The following is an 18920-nucleotide window of genomic DNA, read 5'->3' as shown; positions in this document are numbered from 1 at the left end:
TACATTGTTAAGTATTTCACTTAGTAAAAAAATAAGAAGAATTGTTATATTTGCCAATGAGACAACTCTCCACCAGGGACCATATGATGTAGAAGTTAACGAGAGTTCATTGTACGACCTTCAACAATGAGTAAAACCCATACTGTATAGAGATGGGTTTAAAATTTTAGAAAAGGTCAATCTTCCTAAACCTAGAACATACTATTATAGTCAATATAAAAAGAGTTAAATTAAGGATGTACTTAGGTGAGGTTTTGGAATTTGTGTCAGATATTCTGACTCAAGCCTGGACCTTTTCATTGGTTGTCTGATGAAATATCCACATATTCAAGTCTAGACCTTTTCATTGGTTGTCTGATGCAATGTCCACATGTTCAAGTCTGGATCTTCTCATTGGTTGTCTGATGCAATATCCACATGTGCAAGTCTAGACCTTTTCATTGGTTGTCTGATACAATATCCACATGTTCAGGTCTGGATCTTCTCATTGGTTGTCTGGTGAAATATCCACATGTTCAAGTCTGACCCTTCACATTGGTTGTCTGGTGAAATATCCACATGTTCAAGTCTGGACATTTTCATTTGTTGTCTGATGTAATATCCACAAGTTAAAGTCTGGATTTTCACATTGGTTGTCTGATTCAATATCCACATGTTCAAGTCTGGACCTTTTCATTGGTTGTCTGATTCAATATCCACATGTTCAAGTTTGGACCTTTTCATTGATTGTCCGGTGCAATATCCACATGTTTATGTCTGAACCTTTTTATTGGTTGTCTTATACAATATCCACATGTTCAAATCTAGATCTTTTCATTGGTTTTCTGATTCAATATCCACATGTTCAAGTCTGGACTTTTCATTTGTGTTTGAAATTATATCCACATGTTCAAGTCTGGACCTTTTCATTGATTGTCTGATGCAATATCCACATGTTCAAGTTTGGACCTTTTCATTGATTATCCGGTGCAATATCCACATGTTTATGTCTGAACCTTTTTATTGGTTGTCTTGTACAATATCCACATGTACAAGTCTGGATCTTTCAATGATTGTCTAATTCAATATCCACATGTTCAAGTCTGGACCTGTTTGATTGGTTGTCTGATTTGATATCCACATGTTGAAGTCTGGACCTTTTCATTGATTGTCCGGTGCAATATCCACATGTTCAAGTGTGGACCGGTTCATTGGTTGTCTGATTCAATATCCACATGTACAAGTCTGGATCTTTCATTGATTGTCTAATTCAATATCCACATGTTCAAGTCTTGACCTGTTTGATTGGTTGTCTGATTTAATATCCACATGTTCAAGTCTGGACCTTTTTATGGGTTGTCTAATGCAATATCCACATTTTCAAGTATGGATCTTTTAATGGTTGTCTAAATCAATATCCACATGTTCAAGTCTGGACCTGTTCATTGGTTGTCTGAATCAATATCCACCTTTTCAAGTCTGGACCTGTTCATTGGTTGTCTGAATGAATATCCACATGTTCAAGTCTGGACCTGTTCAATGATTGTCTGATGCAATATCCACATGTTCAAGTCTGGACCTTCTCATTGGTTGTCTTAAACAATATCCACATGTTCAAGTATAGATCTTTTAATGGTTGTCTAATTCAATATCCAAATGTTCAAGTCTGGACCTTCTCATTGGTTGTCTTAAACAATATCCACATGTTCAAATCAAAATCTTTTCATTGGTTTTCCGATTCAATATCCACATGTTCTTGTCTGGACCTGTTCATTTGTGTTTTTATGTTATATCCACATGTTCAAGTCTGGACCTTTTCATTGGTTGTCTGATTCAATATCCACATGTTCAAGTTTGGACCTTTTCATTGGTTGTCTGATTCAATAGTCACATGTTCAAGTCTGGACCTTTTCATTGGTTGTCTGATTCAATATCCACATGTTCAAGTCTGGACCTTTTCATTGATTGTCTGATGCAATATCCACATGTTCAAGTCTGGACTTTTCATTTGTGTTTTGTTATATCCACATGTTCAAGTCTGGACCTTTTCATTGGTTGTCTGATTCAATATCCACATGTTCAAGTCTGGACCTGTTTGATTGATTGTCCGGTGCAATATCCACATGTTTATGTCTGAACCTTTTTATTGGTTGTCTTATACAATATCCACATGTTCAAATCTAGATCTTTTCATTGGTTTTCTGATTCAATATCCACATGTTCAAGGCTGGACTTTTCATTTGTGTTTTAAATTATATCCACATGTTCAAGTCTGGACCTTTTCATTGATTGTCTGATGCAATATCCACATGTTCAAGTTTGGACCTTTTCATTGATTGTCCGGTGCAATATCCACATGTTTATGTCTGAACCTTTTTATTGGTTGTCTTATACAATATCCACATGTTCAAATCTATATCTTTTCAATAATTGTCTAATTCAATATCCACATGTTTAAATCTGGACCTTCTCATTAGTCGTCTTATACAATATCCACATGTTCAAATCTAGATCTTTTCAATGATTGTCTAATTCAATATCCACATGTTTAAATCTGGACCTTCTCATTGGTTGTATTATACAATATCCACATGTTAAAGTCTGGAACTTTTCATTGTTTTTCTTATTATATCCACATGTGAAATTCTAGAATTTTTCATTCATTTTTCGTTGTCTGATGCCATATCCACATGTTTTTGGTGGTTTTCGTGTTGCTTAGTCTTTGGTTTTCTTTGTTGTGTATTGTGTTTTATTATGCATACATTTTTATTTTTCATTTCGAGCCATGGCATTGTCAGTTTATTTTCAATCTTTGAGTTTGACTGTACCTCTGGTATCTTTGGCCCTTTTTTTTTACTAAAATTTATAATCGGTACAAGGACATAATTCGTAAATATAAATCCACAAGCAGACGTACATCTTATACGTTGCAGTATTGCACATTCAATCTTTTATCGTAGTTTTCTTTACAAAGCACAAAAATGTTGGCGTTCACAACAAAAGTTAAGAAAACCTTTAATCAGAATTATTAAGAAGGGATATAGTAGCGATAATCTTGTCAGGTGATTAAAGATTGCATATTTTGCTTTCATATTGATTCACTTGTATGGTTTTAGCATCGGAAAAAAACACAAGTTTATTCTAAAACCAGTTGTAGACATGATACGGGTTATATTATTCGCGTATATACATTTTATGATGGTGTGAAATTTTACCCCTAACTAAAGGGATTGTGCCTGATTGTTATATGATGAATAGAAGACATAATCTTGCAGTCAGTTTTATGATCTTTTATTGAGGTCTGGAGCTGGCACGTCAGTAACTGTTCATAGTCATTCGTTAATTTATGTATCATTGTTATTTTGTTTAGTTGCCTTTGTTACCTTGTCTGACATCGGACTTCTTTTAAATTGATTTTTACTTTGTGTATTGATGTGTGCTTTATTTTTTCTACATTTATAGGGGAGGGTTGAGATTTCAAAAATCATGTTTAACCCCCAACGCATTTTAGTGCATGTCCGAAGTCAGGAGCCTCTGGCCTTTGTAAGACCAAATCTTGAATGATTTTTAATTTAAATTCATTTATATATACATTGGAATTAAGTTTTATATCAATCATCACGGAACTAGTACACATGTTTGGGGACTCATTGGTGGGTTCTGATCCCGGATCCCGCTTACTGTTTTGTCAGATTCCCGTATACCGCTTACACTATGTACGTAAGGGAGCTACCATTTGATTTTTATGGGTGGGGGGTGGGGGGTGGGGGGCTAGGATGAACATTTTTGTCCTGCATTTTTTTTTAGCTGTAATCTCCTGTCTTGCCTATTTTTTTCAAATTTCATCCTAGCCCCCACCCCCCCTAAAAATCAAATGGTAGCTCCCTAAGCAATTCTCATTTTTTTGTAATTTCCCGTGTCCTGCTAGACTTCATTTCCCGTTTTCACGGCATAAAAATTATACTTTCACGTGTCACGCTTAGACCCCAATGAGACCTACAGGTTTGTTTAGGGACCAGCACGCCTCCGGTGTGGGATTGTCTCGCTGTATTGAAGATCTATTGGAGGATTTCAGCTGTTTTCTACTTTTTGGTCGGTGAGTTGTCTCTTTAACATATTCCCCATTTCCATTCTCAATGGACACAGATGGATTCATGACAAAATTGTGTTTTGATGATGGTGATGTGTTTGTAGATCTTACTTTACTCAACATGCATTCTTGCTGCTTACAATTATGTCTATCTATAATGAACTTGGCCCAGTAGATTCAGTGGAAAATGTTAGTGAAAATCTACAAATTTTATGAAAATTGTTAAAAATTTACTATGAAGGGCAATAACTCCTTAGGGGGTCAATTGACCATTTTGGCCATGTTTGACTGATTTTTAGGTCTTACTTTGCTGTACATTTTTGTTGTTTACAGTTTATCACTATCTATAATAATATTCAAAATAATAACAAAAAACAGCAAAATGTTCTTAAAATTACCAATTCAGGGGCAGCAACATAACAACCGGTTATCCGATTCATCTGAAAATTCCAGGGCAGATAGATTTTGACCAGATCAACAATTTCACTACCTGTCAGATTTGCTCTAAATGATTTGTTTTTTTAGTAATAAGCCAAGAACAGCATTTTACCACTATGTTCTATTTTTAGCAACGGCGGCCATCATGGTTGGTTGGCTGAGTTACCGGACACATTTCTTAAACTAGATACCCCAATGATGATTGTAGCCAAGTTTGATTTAATTTTGCCCAGCAGTTTCAGAGAAGATTTTTCTAAAAGATTACTTAGATTTACGAAAATGGTTAAAAAAAAACTGACTATAAAGGGCAATAACTCCTAAAGGGGTCAACTGACCATTTCGGTCATGTTGACTTATTTGTAAATCTTACTATGCTGAATATTATTGCAGTTTACAGTTTATCTCTATCTATAATAATATTCAAGATAATAACCAAAAACAGCCAAATTTCCTTAAAATTACCAATTCAGGGGCAGCAACCTAACAACGCCCGGAGTTATTCGATTCATTTGAAAATTTCAGGGCAGATAGATCTTGACCTGATAAACAATTTTATCCCATATCAGATTGCTATAAATGCTTTGGTTTTCGAGTTATAAGCCAAAAACTGCATTGTACCCCTATGTTCTATTTTTAGCCATGGCGGTCATCTTGGTTGGTTGGCCGGGTCACCGGACACATTTTTAAAACTAGATACTCCAATGATGATTGTGGCCAAGTTTGGTTAAATTTGGCCCAGTAGTTTCAGAGGAGAAGATTGTTGTAAAAGTTGACGACGACGGACGACAAGTGATGAGAAAAGCTCACATGGCCCTTCGGGCAAGGTGAGCTAATAGTCTTGAAAATGTCCTTAAAGAATGAAACATGTTGTGATAGTTTCGTCCCTCCTGTTACCATGTTCAAGAAATTTGGGGTATTGAGAAAAGATTTCGATACAATTTTCTGCTCGTTTTTCAAAGCCATATTATATGTATAATATTAGATGGTTTTCAAGCGAAAAACTTCAAAATAATTTTATTCTGTGAAATGCATCTACACATTTGTTTTCAAAGGTTATAAAAAATAACCACCAGCGATGCAAGTCTGAGATAATAAATAAGCTTTATTTGAGTCGGCTAGGTATACAAACATAAGCTCTTATGAGCTTTTAACCGAAATGAGATAGGCAAGTAATTCAAAATGTTCGGCATCTCTTTCTATTAAATAAATCCAACATCAAGTTATTCCACTATATGTCATTTTTAGAGTTTTTAAAGTTGTTTCTGTTAAAAATCTATCCCGTTACTGTTAAAAGTATTGGGATAGACATACTTTTTGTAGCGCAAAAGGGATGCATGTATGTTAAAAACACATGCTTGATATGGGAAGATATGATAGAAAGTCCTGGACAACATGTATGCACGTTTCCACAATAAAGTGTATCGACAGATATGTATTCCTATGGGCACTTATTGTGCCCCTTTGATAACAGTTTTATTCTTCTACTGCTATGAATCTGTTTATGAAAAGACTATTTAAAGACATATAAACGTTTAATCCCGCTACAAATGTTTGCACCTCGCAAGTCAGAAATCTGAGGTACAGTAGTTGTCGTTTGTTTATGTAATTTATACGTGTTTCTGGTTTCTCGTTTTTTTTTATATAGATTAGACCGTTGGTTTTCCCCTAGTAATTTTGGGGCCCTTTATAGCTTGTTGTTCGGTGCGAGCCAAGCAGTCAGGAGTCTACTTCGTCAAAATTATCTCCCCATTACGCCAGTTCATTTTCACAATCGTAGAAATGGAAGCCATTGTAGGGATGACGCGCTACCAATATTGCTCTTGGAAACCGATAAATTTATCCACATTGCACCATTACGATCCTTATATATCAGTTGTATTTTAAAAGACAAATGTATCAACTAGCTAATGAGCATCGGTTAATAATCTTGTCAGCATTGATTCAACTTAAAACTATTGTCTGATCGGTTGTCAGGTGGAATTTCCGAAAATTCATAAACATTTAAAAAAATTCTAATTAAATATTTCGTGGAAGGGCAGACTAGATTTTTTTAGTGTATGAAGACTATAAACCCTAGAAATCACACACAAAAAATTAGAATTTTTCGAAGATATGCATTTTCATCATCCAACTTGAAAGACTGTCGTCAAGAAAGTTCAGTAAAAAAATAGCTATTCGAACACACCTTCTCTGTTTTTGTGACTCATTATATAGGTATTTCACTTGACCCATATATTTCATCTTTTAGTACTGTGATTTTTTTTGGTTATAAAGTCAACCTGTAGCTTTAATATATAAAAATGATAGAATCTGAAGCGAGACGATGTATGAAATATTCTTACTTTGTACGATATCAAGACAAAATAATCAACTCAAACACGCCCCAACATAAAAAGGTGCACTTGATTTTCTCTTTTCGATACAATTGTTACCCATTTTTTGGAATTTTTTCTTCAGTCACATAATAGAAGGGCAGACACGAAAATTACTGAACTAATAGATTGATGTTTTCAATCCGTGGTAATTTTTTCATAAAAATCGGAGGTTATGCATTTTCTGCATCCAACTTGAAAGATACCCATGTCGTCGACTTGATATCTAATTGTTCTGCTTTACTATGTACTAGATAAATTGAAAACTTATGCAAATGGTGTTTTTAAAAAAAAAACACCTCGTAATTGAGAAGAAAATTGTAATTTTGTTTGTTTCTATTAACTTTTAAAATTTTTGTCACTATAGTAAACATTTATCGCCTTCTACAACAAAGAGCTTCGATTCTTTTGTTCTATTTCAACCTGGTTTCCGACTGCAACGCTCTGTGTTGAAGGCCGTACATTGACTTATAATGGTGTACTTTTTAAAATAATTTGGAAGGAGAGTTACTTTTTTAAATTGTTATTTGGATGGATGGAGAGTTACTTTTAAAAATTATTATTTGGATGGAGAGTTGTCTAATTGGCATTCACACCACATCTTCCTATATGTATGTCAATTTTACATTTGTTGTACTCTTTCAACAAAACCTACCGTAATCATCATGAAATAATTTTGTCGTGAATGAAGTCAGTTCTCTACATACACCATCGGAATTTACCCAAGGGACTTACTTTATATAAATTGTAACAATAATAGCATTTATCCTATCAAAGATAGACATTTCAATTTCTGAATGGAAACGAACATACCAAGGAAATGACCATTTCGCTTTAAAAAAGGGGAAATTTTGGACCCTGTGAAAATAATATAAAACCAGCATGTTTTGGGAGTTAATTTACAAGACTATTTCTTTTATTAATTTTTTTTAGAACCGATTTTTTTTAGAACCGTGATGCCCCTTAGGCTCCTTCAGTGTTTATATATATATCAATATTGGTTTTCGTACTGTTGTAGCATTTGTATGTTTCAACCCCGTTATAGCCAACAATAGTAGAGGTTTGCTCATTGTTAAAGGTCGTTACAATTGCTTACACATTTTATAATTTGATGAATAGCAGTCTAGTTATGAATAATACCACATCTCATTTCTACACATCCATACAAGTTTCAAGATAAAAATAGAATCAGACAGAGTTCCTAATCCATTTCTGAGCTATATTGTATTGTACTATTATACAAATGTGAATTTAAAGCATCGTTTTAGCTCAAAGATGAAATGGTCAAAATCTTTGTCAAAGGGGGGGGGGGGGGGTCAAGAGATATTCTAGTTTTTAAGAAAACTACCAGTCCCAGCACAATTAAATGGCAATCAAGACGTACTAAATTTACTATCCATTCCAAAACACAAATGTTAATTTACCCCCAAATTTCCTTTCGATGTATAAATCCTTGAGGTAACTTGGATATTGAAAGGTGCCATTTAACAAAGACCTCTACAGGAACCCCGAAAAAATCCATGCCAACAAAATAAATTATGCCGTCAAATGCAAATAGTTCTTTTAAAAATCTTTTGAAGTACTATTGTCATGTAAAACATGTACGGTCTTCATTTATTAAGGTACGCTGATGCTTCTCTGGAACTATGAAGACCAGTCTGACGTGAGCAATAAGTGACTTTTTTTTTTAATGTAGTTACCATGATGCAGATAGTTAACCAACTTTTCTTTCTATTTTTTACTTTGATCTAGTATAAGGATTGTGCATTTCCCCCCATCTTGATCAGCATTAAGTGCCCAAGAGATTATGTTCTCTAGGTGCAGTTCTGTCCGTGGCTAGTTTTCACATCCACATCCCCAATTCATACAATTTTACTTCAATAGGACATTTACAAACACCAAAAGGTCTCTCATTAGCACATACCATTTTGTTTTTTTAAGTTTTACTAGCAACTGGCAAAAGAGCCAGGCCGAAATAGTATTTGCTCACCCTTTTTCATGATGCCTGCTCCCAAGAAAGATTCTGCAATTTTGATTATCAGGTAATTTCGTTTTTTGACTAGACTGGGGATCAAACTGCCTTTCATTGGAAAGCAAACAAATCATAGGTATAATATAAAAACAAAAAGATGTAGGCTTGTTTTTTTTAATTATTTTTTTATTTTTAACATAAATAAAATTATGCCATTGCCTATAGCATTTACAAGTTTTTCCGCCTGATTTCTTTACGATGAATTTTACTTCTAAGCAACCAAATTGTCCAATACATAATTTGCTGTGGTCTTAAATTTTGACTTAAAATTAGTTTGTTTTTTATTACGGTCTTCATTTCTATATCAACATCATCCCACGCCTCACATCATTTCTTGCCACCGGCCTTTGCTGCAGATTTGGTAACCTTGCCACTGGCAGGCTCTGCCTTTGTAACTTCTTTGATGACTCCTACGGCGACAGTTTGTCTCATGTCTCGGACAGCAAAACGTCCTAATGGGGCATATGTTTGGAAGGATTCAACACACATAGGCTTTGATGGTGTCATGTCAACTATACCAGCATCCCCAGATTTGATGAATTTTGGGAATTCTTCAAGTTTCTTTCCACTTCTTCTGTCGATCTTTTCTTTGATTTCAACAAATTTACAGGCAATATGAGCTGTATGACAATCCAAGACTGGCGCATATCCATTCTTAATTTCTCCAGGGTGGTTCAAGATGATGACCTGTTAAATAAGAACAATTATTTATAATAATGTGTTGATTACTGTTGTTTTGTCCAATTGTAAATTGCAATGTCATTTTTTCAAACCAAGTTTTTCTTTCCTTTTGATAAATTTACCTTTAATTTACTGCCGTGTCAGACTAAAAGGGTTTCACACCAGAAATAATTAAGGATTCATTAATGTAACAACTAGAGCAAATGTTGCCCAATTCATCCAAAACATATACCCATCATTAATGTTCAAATACCAACAACAAAATATGCACAATATTTGAGAGAAACCAAAAGCAAGCACTCTAAGACATAAGCCCGAATTTCCTAATATTTTTCTATAAATTTATCTCAGCATGTTATCAGTAATCAGTTAGATATAAATTATGTGGACACACTTGTTTAGTGGTTCACTAATTATAACCAGATGTTGATCACAAAATGATAAGCTATACATTTATATTTCTCTGTGTCTTTCCTCCTAGCTTCATTGTATTTCTGAACAATAAATTTGAAAAGAAAAAAAAATATCCTAAAGAAAAAATATATATTAAAAATAATAATATGCATAATATGCATGTTTAGTTTATTGCGATGTAATGGACAACTTTCCCTACATTTATCTGAAATAATTTTGTTCCTCAACTTTTATTCTATATTAAATAACTTTGATTTCTTTCAAACTGATGTGAAATCGGGGAAAATTAAAAAATTACCATAAACGATTAGCATAACTTTGAAAAATGATCTGGTCTATGCCATAGACATTGGCTAAAAGACAACTTTTTTAGCCCTCCCCCTTTTATCCAAGTCTGGTATTTTTCTTAGTTTTCTATCAATTTCAATTAAATTCATGTTTTTTCTATACTATATCACAATAAACATGCTCAAATTAAATTGTATTTGCTACTTGCTTTTGATTCTAAGTTAACTTTACACAGCTAGAAATTAACAGTAAAAACTCCTTGTCTTTAAGTACTATGATCTATGCATGATAGAACCATATTCCAAAATTAACAATGATTTCCAAAATTTAAGTGTAACTAGAGGCTGTCAGAGTGACGGCAAACCAGATTTCCTGCAAAGGTTGAAAGCGGAACAGCCGAGCAAGTATGGACACAACATTTAAGCTTAAAACAGCTCTTGATTTGGATTGTGATTGAATATTTGACACAGCATAGGTTTGTGACACAAAATCAATGTGGTCAAAAGAACTGATTTTTATTAAAAAAAATCAATTTGATTACCAGAAAACGAAAAAAAATCAATTAATCCTCCAGATGACAATCCCCCTTTTTTCTTCAAAACAATAGAATGTGTTAATCAATGTGTTCTCTTATTTTCTATCATACCCATGATTGTTTGACAAAATTAGATTTATTTCATCTTTTTTTAAACGTGTGTACATTTGCTACTGTGCCAAACGATATTACATACTATAAATTACAATAAAAACGTAATCACTTTAAATAGTTTTCTGTTTTTATTTCAACTTCCTTTCACATATTCAATTTCTATATCAATATTCACCATGTTCACTAGGAATCATTTATACACATTTGTAACTGTACTGAAAATGATATATAGAAAGTAATATAATATGTATGTGACCAGTTATTTAGGGGATTAAGATCAACAAACCCAGCATGATGCATGATCTAGGGTAATTGACATCAGCATGATGTCTGATAAGACCACAGCTACAAAGTAGCTGGAAATTCGGGCTTATGTCTTAGAGTGCAAGTTCGAATTCAATACTTTATAAAAACATGGAAAGTGTGTCCACAAGACGGATGATGCACCCACTTCATAAAATGAAATAAAGGGACATCAACTCTGTCAAGTGATACTATCCAAATATTATTTTTTTGGTCCTGGTGTTATAAGCATTGTGTTAAAGAAAATAAAAATCAACTTTGCCAAAATTTCCAAACGATCTCAAAATGTATTTTCATCTTCATTATTCATGACAGAAATGTTCGTTTTGTTCAACCGCTAGCTTTATACCGGCAATTGAAAAACAAGTAATTAGAAAAACCAAGTAAAATCATATCCGACTGACAAAAACAAAATTAAACCAGATGCTCCGCAGGGAGAAGCTTTATACGACAGCAGAGGTCGAACCCTGAATGGTTGGGACTAGTATGGACACAACACACCCTCAAATGTACAAACAAAAGATTATTTGAATTTATATACAAGACAATTACATTTTACATTAAACATGTAATACAAGTGATTTTGACAATGAAACACAGTTAACTTAACCCAACACCAAAAGCACATTAATTTGGCGTCTTACAGAGTTGGGGAAATATTTCAAGTAAAGTAGGACCTGGAATTTAGGTTGTGGACCTTTCAGTTTGGAGTGTCAACGGTCCTCCCCTGCAATGCCCTTTCCATTTCAACAGTGGCATAAGAATTGTTCATTTTTTTGTTAAATTGTCAGACAGAGGTCCATAACCATGTTTTCCATAGCATCAGAACATGATTTCTACTTTCTATCTAGCTTTATTTAAGCAAGTATGATAAACCAGTAAAGATGGAGACTTTACCAATATTTAATTAGACTTGCTGTGGTCATTAACATTCTTATACTATCTTGTTAAGGTTTATTTGATTTAGGGTTAAGACGTTTAATGAATGGAGTTGGTGCCCTCATTTGCATACGTTATAAAGGGACAAGTTCCAACATTCAAACAAAACATGGTTTGTGTTTGGTGGCAATTAGCATTGTGTACTCTTTAGCTTGAATGCTTACCTGTGCAACAAAACTTTTGGCTCCCTTGGGTGGGTCATTTTTGCTGTCACCACAGACCATTCCTCTACGAATTTCCTTGACAGAGACGTTCTTTACGTTGAAACCAACATTGTCTCCTGGTAAAGCTTCTGGGAGAGACTCGTGGTGCATTTCTACGGACTTTACTTCAGTACTGATGTTGGCTGGAGCAAAGGTAACAACCATACCTGGTTTGATGATTCCAGTTTCTACTCTACCTACTGGCACTGTTCCAATACCTAAAATTTATAGTAAAAAAAAACTTTTAATTTCAATATCTTAATTGTATATGAATTATTTCATCTTTTCCGAAGTAAAATGGTGACGTATTTTATAGAATGGAAACCAGTTTTGATATAATACCAAATCATTTAAAATTCTAATGTGTTGCAAAATTGCCTTTGAGATATCTCTCCAACAGTGACTTAGAATAAGGCAACTATGTCAACTAAAACCCTTCAACATGGCAAATTCCACAAGTAACTAGCTATAAAAGTCCAAAGACTACAAATGTAAATCACAACTAGAAATGGCCTAATATCTATATAGATTAGACCGTTGGTTTTCCCATTTGAATGGTTTTACACCAATAATTCTTTGGGGCCCTTTAGAGTTTGCTGTTCGATTTGGGCCAAGACTGTGTTGTAGACTGTTGTACTTTCACCTATAATGGTTTACATTTATAAAATGTTACTTGGATGTGGAGTCAACTCATTGGCACATATACCACATCTTCCTACATTGTATAACTAATATCTGTTCGATGTTAACATGATTACTAGTATTGATTAGACCTTACCTCCAATTTTGTAAACATCCTGGAGTGGGAGACGGAGAGCTTTGTCTGTGGGTCTTGATGGTGGGAGGATAGAATCAAGAGCCTCGAATAAGGTCTTGCCACTGGCATTTCCTTCTTTCCTTTCAATGGCCCACCCCTTGTACCAACCCATCTTTTCAGATGGCTCAATCATGTTGTCTCCGTGCCATCCAGAAATTGGAACAAAAGCTACACATTTTGGATTATATCCAATTTTTTTCAAGTAACTGCTGACTTCCTTCTGGATTTCCATGAATCGGGCCTAAACAAGAAATCAATAAATTAGCTTTACAATACTTTTTTTTTTACATCAAATTTTTAAATGGGAGTAAAATCCTGAAAAACATTGCTTGTAATAATCTGCAATAGTTTGAATGATTTAAAAAGGAGGTTTATCCCCAAAAAAATCGAGATTCAAGATGCTTCAACAAATGCAAAACATGTCTGAGAAATTTTAAGTTATAATATCAATTCTAACCAGAATTAACATGTACAGTTTTAATTTAGTACTACATTGTGAAATTTTAACACTTACTTCACTGTATGGTGGTTCAGTGTTGTCCATCTTGTTGACTCCGACAATCATCTGTTTGACACCAAGAGTGAAAGCCAATAGGGCGTGTTCTCTGGTCTGACCGTTAGATGAGATACCAGCTTCGAATTCACCAGTACCAGATGCAACAATCAACACAGCACAATCAGCTTGAGATGTACCTAAAATGAACAAAATGAATCTCAAATTTTGTCGTTGTATAAAGTAAATACATGTATGCTTGCAATATAGTTAATGCATGATGTATAGTATAGTGTATACCAAACTATCGGACAGAACTACAGAACTAATTTTTTTTAGTTGAATATATCTAGTAGAACTACTTTTAGTCAGACAAACCATATAACAGTTAAGCAGGCTGATGATTAATATGATCAAATATAATTTCTTTTTCCACCCTTAATACCCTCAAGGAATCATCTATCAAGAATCTGGTTTTCAGCCACTTTTGCTAGGCCACGGTTTTTTAATTTGTTGGTTTACGGATTTTCTCCATGAAAAAGTCGGGTCGGGCGGTCGGGAAAAAAATAAAAAAAATATCTTTCAAGACAGAAAACTGCAGGGATGATTCCACTATATAGTTTAGGGCCGCTTAACGGCCCTTAAATCGGCCAGCGGCCCCAAAAAAATGTTTGTCAATATAAATTCCCAATTCAGGAAAATAAAACAAAAATCGGTATTTCTGGAAAAGTTTCCGTCACCGATTACGGCAACTATAATTTTTCATAGTTTGTCTTCAAAACATAGTAAAATCCGGATAAAAATGCTGACTATGATCGCATTTTATTAACAACGATTTAATTATGTCAACATGAGGTAAACAATTTTAGCAGCCGGATTCAATTGAAGTTAAAATGTTATGAGAGTATGTGGTCTCGTAAAAGTCGATCGGTCAGCAGGTTGATAAAAAAATATGCTTTTTGTCAAAATGGGTGTCAAAACAGACCTTGGCAAAGAGCAAATTTTATATAACATTGATGAATGAATTTGAATGGTAAAAGCAGATCGCCCAGCAGAGCCGGTTATGTTGATTAAAACTTGTTTTTTGTAAAAGAAATTATTTTATATTTTGCTCTTTTTTCCGCAAAAGACAAAAGTTTGAGCGTTTTTGAAAATAATGTTGATGATAGACCATTCATGAAATGAGACCCCCCCCCTTGAAATACGATGTCATCATTATGGAACTGTTTCAAAAGATATGAAAATGATCCAAATAATTTTAAAGTTCACTGGTTCAATTGCTTTAAATAACTTATCAATTAAGCATATATTATATATACTTTTGTAATTGCTTTTCTTAATTCAACAATTGGCCAGTTCTATTTGAAATATATTTAAATTTTTTCACTGGTTAATATGGCAAGCCGTTTTGCTATTTAATCTAACTTCAAGATATCTCATAAACTTTATAAGATATCTTATATAATAGTTCATTAGATATTTGATATAGTTTGAAAGATATCTTATAAAGTTTATAAGATATCTTATATAGTTCACAAGATATCTGAAATAATTTATGAGATGTCTTATACATGTAGTTTATAAGATACATGTATCTCATATAATTTTCTTAATATGATATCCAATGAACTATATAAGATATCTCATACAAAACATATTTATAAGATATTTCATATACTTTAAGATATCTTAAATAAATCTTATATATTATATGAGATATCATATATATTATGAGATAATTTGAAATTCGAATAATGGCTAAAGGGCCTGCCATAGGTTTATGTTAGCTGGTACTTGTGGTATACATGTTTTTTTGTAATAGGCCTCGTTTACCAAAGTTAAGATGATAGTGCATCATATATGCAATGATATTCATGTATTACAACTTCCCTGGTCTGAATCCAATAATTTCTTCAATCAGTGTACAGAATAAATTAACTTAATATTCATTTTCCGTTTTTACAGGAAAATGATATATTATTTCGTCTTATATTGTATGCATAAAAAATTCCCAATTGGGATAAAAATTCCCAATTTGATATTCAAGGGACCCATTTGTAAACATCTGGAATCATCCCTGAACTGATATGCAAAATAAATATATATTTCACCTTTCTATAATAATATGTTTGTTATCCTATTTTGTCATCATTTCTTAAATTTTAGTTTAATGAAATATTATTGCTCAGTTGTAATAAAAATTGCATGACATTGCCTAATAATTTCCCGTGAAAAAGGGGGTGCACGGACAAAGACGTAATTAAATTTCATAAAGGAAGACAAATTCACATAGCTCTTAATCAATTCCAGAAAACTTGGTGAATAATGATCTTCAAGAACGAAAACTGATAAAGAAATAAATGTAAAAGCGTGGTAAGAAAATAATTTTCAACACGCGCGTCAAAAACGTAATAGACTCGTCCACTGGAAAAAATGAGAATATCGGGTTAATCTGTTGTCACGCATTCCCGTTTTTATCCAAATGGACGAAATTTTTTATTATCTATGAAACAAGAAAATTTTAAATGATCTGTTAATATTCAGTACTTTAACTTGATGTCCTGAACTTCCACCTGTCCACATTTGGACAAGTCTATTTCTATGAGAAGATGCATCTTACGGACTGTTGACAAATGAGAGAAACGAACTTATTGTGTAATTGGTTTTAAACACGGGTTTCGTTCCACAAAAATATTTGTCCAAACGACATGTCAAGGCCATTAATAATTGATTTATCTATTTTTAGAAACGTAAACTGGAAGTTTCATTTTTTCACAACAGAAAGTGTTATCAATTCTGTTAGTGATTAATGCATTTCATTTTATAAAAAAAGGATAATTTATTTATTTTTCAGGGATAATGAATTTGTTAGGGTCGGCGGGAATGAAAAAGCATGAAAAGTCAATTTTATTTTTATTCTGGAAATCGGCAAAATCAGGTCGGCGGATCCGTAAACCAACAAATTAAAAAATCCTGGCCCTACATTTTCAGTTTCAAGATTTACACTCACCAGTGATCATGTTCTTGATGAAATCTCTATGTCCTGGGGCATCAATAATGGTAACATAGTATTTGGTGGTTTCAAACTTCCACAAAGCAATGTCAATGGTAATACCACGTTCACGCTCAGCCTTCAGTTTGTCCAAAACCCAGGCGTACTTGAAGGAGCCTTTTCCCATCTAAAAAAGATATTTCAAGACATTAACACTAGCAGTATTGTCATACACAGATCTTTTGTTTTGTACATCAATTTGCACCCCTATTTCGAGTATATTTCTGTGTTTACAATGATCATATGCATCACTGGTCTTTTAAGTACATTTTTAAATGTACGACGATTCAGTTCAAAACTTTTTTTTATCATATTGATTTTATCAAAAGAGCAATTTGACCTTTTAGTCCAGATATGTTGCAACCCATCTCCTTAATTTATATCTGGTTCACTTTCGGGAGCACTTAAAATTACACCAATTTGTGATGGGGTTCATGTTGAGTATTCTGTTTAATTATTTGTCGGTTAGTCTTTTTCTTTTTTAGCCATGGCAGCGTCATAGTTTATTTTTGATCCACGAGTTTGATCAGAATGTCACTCTGGTATCTAAGATATAGGAATATGTGGTGAGAGTGCCAATGAGACAACTCTCCAACCAACCAACAATTAATAAAAGTAAACCATTACAGGTCAAGGTACAGCCTTCAAAATGGAGCCTTGGCTCGCATCAAACAAAATGCTATAAAGGGCCCCAAAATTACTAGTGTAAAACCATTCAAACAGGAAATTTCGAATGCACCTTTTGCAAGGATCGCAGAAACACCCTTTTATAATGAACATGTACTGATGAAGTATTCAGACATGCAGAAAAACAGTTATCAATGTCTCTTAGTTGTATTCAATATATACAAAATGAAAATATGACATTCTATAATCTAAACTTGCCTCAGCTGCTTCCTTCTCGAATTTTTCAATGGTTCTTTTGTCGATTCCACCACATTTGTAAATCAAATGGCCAGTTGATGTTGACTTTCCAGAGTCGACGTGACCAATGACGACAATGTTGATATGAATCTTTTCCTTCCCCATGGTTGCTTAATGCTTAGTTAGGCTTCTGAATGTGGACCTGAAAAATGTACATTTCTTTACTTTTCGTTGTAGCCTTTTTACACGAGAGTGTAAAGCTAAGTTTTGACAGCTAAATAATTCAATATAATATATATAATGCAAAGGTCGGTAATTACACGTGTACTTTTCGTTTCATCGAGTTCCAGTAGAAATATATACTCACATGTTCAAAGAATATCCCGACTTGATTACATTTATAAATGTTTCACTGAATCGTACTTGTTTCAGAGATACATTTGTGTAGACAACATTTTCTTTTTAACCCCCCCCCCCCTTTTTGATGGGACATCAAACAGTCAATTATTAGAGAGTATACAATAAATACACGAAACTCGTGCATACATTCCAGTATAATTTTCTTCCGGTAACCTATTCATCCGTATCCCACGTGTGAATAATCGCCATATTAGTCATTTGATACTTGCAACGCAATATGGGCAAACTTTCTAAATCGGAGATGACAACGGAGTCAAAGTCTCGACAACTTCATTTCTCAATTGGAGAATTTCCAATGAATTTTATCATCATAAAACAGAATGAATTGTTTTACGCTAAAGTATAAAGTTCCTTTGTCAAAATGTCGGCGCTGAATGTCTCGGTTTTGTCGACGTGGTACAAAAAGCCGGTCTTGAAAATATATCACAAGAACATAATTTTTCGTAAAAATAATGACTGTAAACCATAAAAATACCTTGTTCCAGTCAAATTGAACACTTAATACATCAGATGACTTAAATTAATGTTAAATTTTAATGGATTAGAAATAGCTAAATTTTCATCATACTCACTATTATTTGGCCACAGCGTAAAAGAGATCGAGGCTGGGTTGTCACGTGGTATATATATGTGACCTAAAAATGACGTCATAAAATTATTTTATGTCAGCAAAACGCTTTTCTAGGCGACGAACTGTATTCTAAACGTAAGCACTTTTTAGAACTGAAAAGGTTGGGCAATTTCCGGTACTCCAACTCGCATGCCCTTAAATGGCATAAATTTCAAAACAAAATGATAACACCTAAAATAGAAATATACTTAAATCATTTGACTAACACAAAATTTGAATAATTATTTTGATATTTAAAAATGAAAACACTAAGTT

The 18920-nt window shown here is 33.6% G+C and overlaps 1 protein-coding gene across 2 annotated transcripts; it reads right to left on the bottom strand.

The window, feature by feature from the left end:
- Positions 1–9011: 9011 nt before the first annotated feature.
- LOC143054855 (elongation factor 1-alpha) lies at positions 9012–18661 on the bottom strand. Of its 2 annotated transcripts, none has more exons than XM_076227920.1 (7): positions 18607–18661; positions 17636–17816; positions 16709–16877; positions 13720–13898; positions 13167–13446; positions 12350–12606; positions 9012–9598 (listed from the first exon to the last, which is right to left on the bottom strand). In XM_076227920.1, the coding sequence occupies exons 2-7, from the start codon at positions 17777–17779 to the stop codon at positions 9239–9241; spliced, it is 1389 nt and encodes a 462-aa protein (XP_076084035.1). In that variant the 5' UTR covers positions 17780–17816; positions 18607–18661; the 3' UTR covers positions 9012–9238. The 2 variants fall into 2 exon arrangements, with proteins under 2 accessions (XP_076084035.1, XP_076084036.1); XM_076227921.1 differs by lacking the exon at positions 18607–18661 and adding an exon at positions 18510–18572.
- Between the last annotated feature and the right edge of the window lie 259 nt (positions 18662–18920).

This window comes from Mytilus galloprovincialis, chromosome 12 (assembly GCF_965363235.1).
Source record: "Mytilus galloprovincialis chromosome 12, xbMytGall1.hap1.1, whole genome shotgun sequence".
Lineage (NCBI taxonomy): Eukaryota > Metazoa > Mollusca > Bivalvia > Mytilida > Mytilidae > Mytilus > Mytilus galloprovincialis.
The sequence above is the reverse complement of the archived record's forward strand: the minus strand, read 5'-3'. Positions and strand labels throughout refer to the sequence as shown.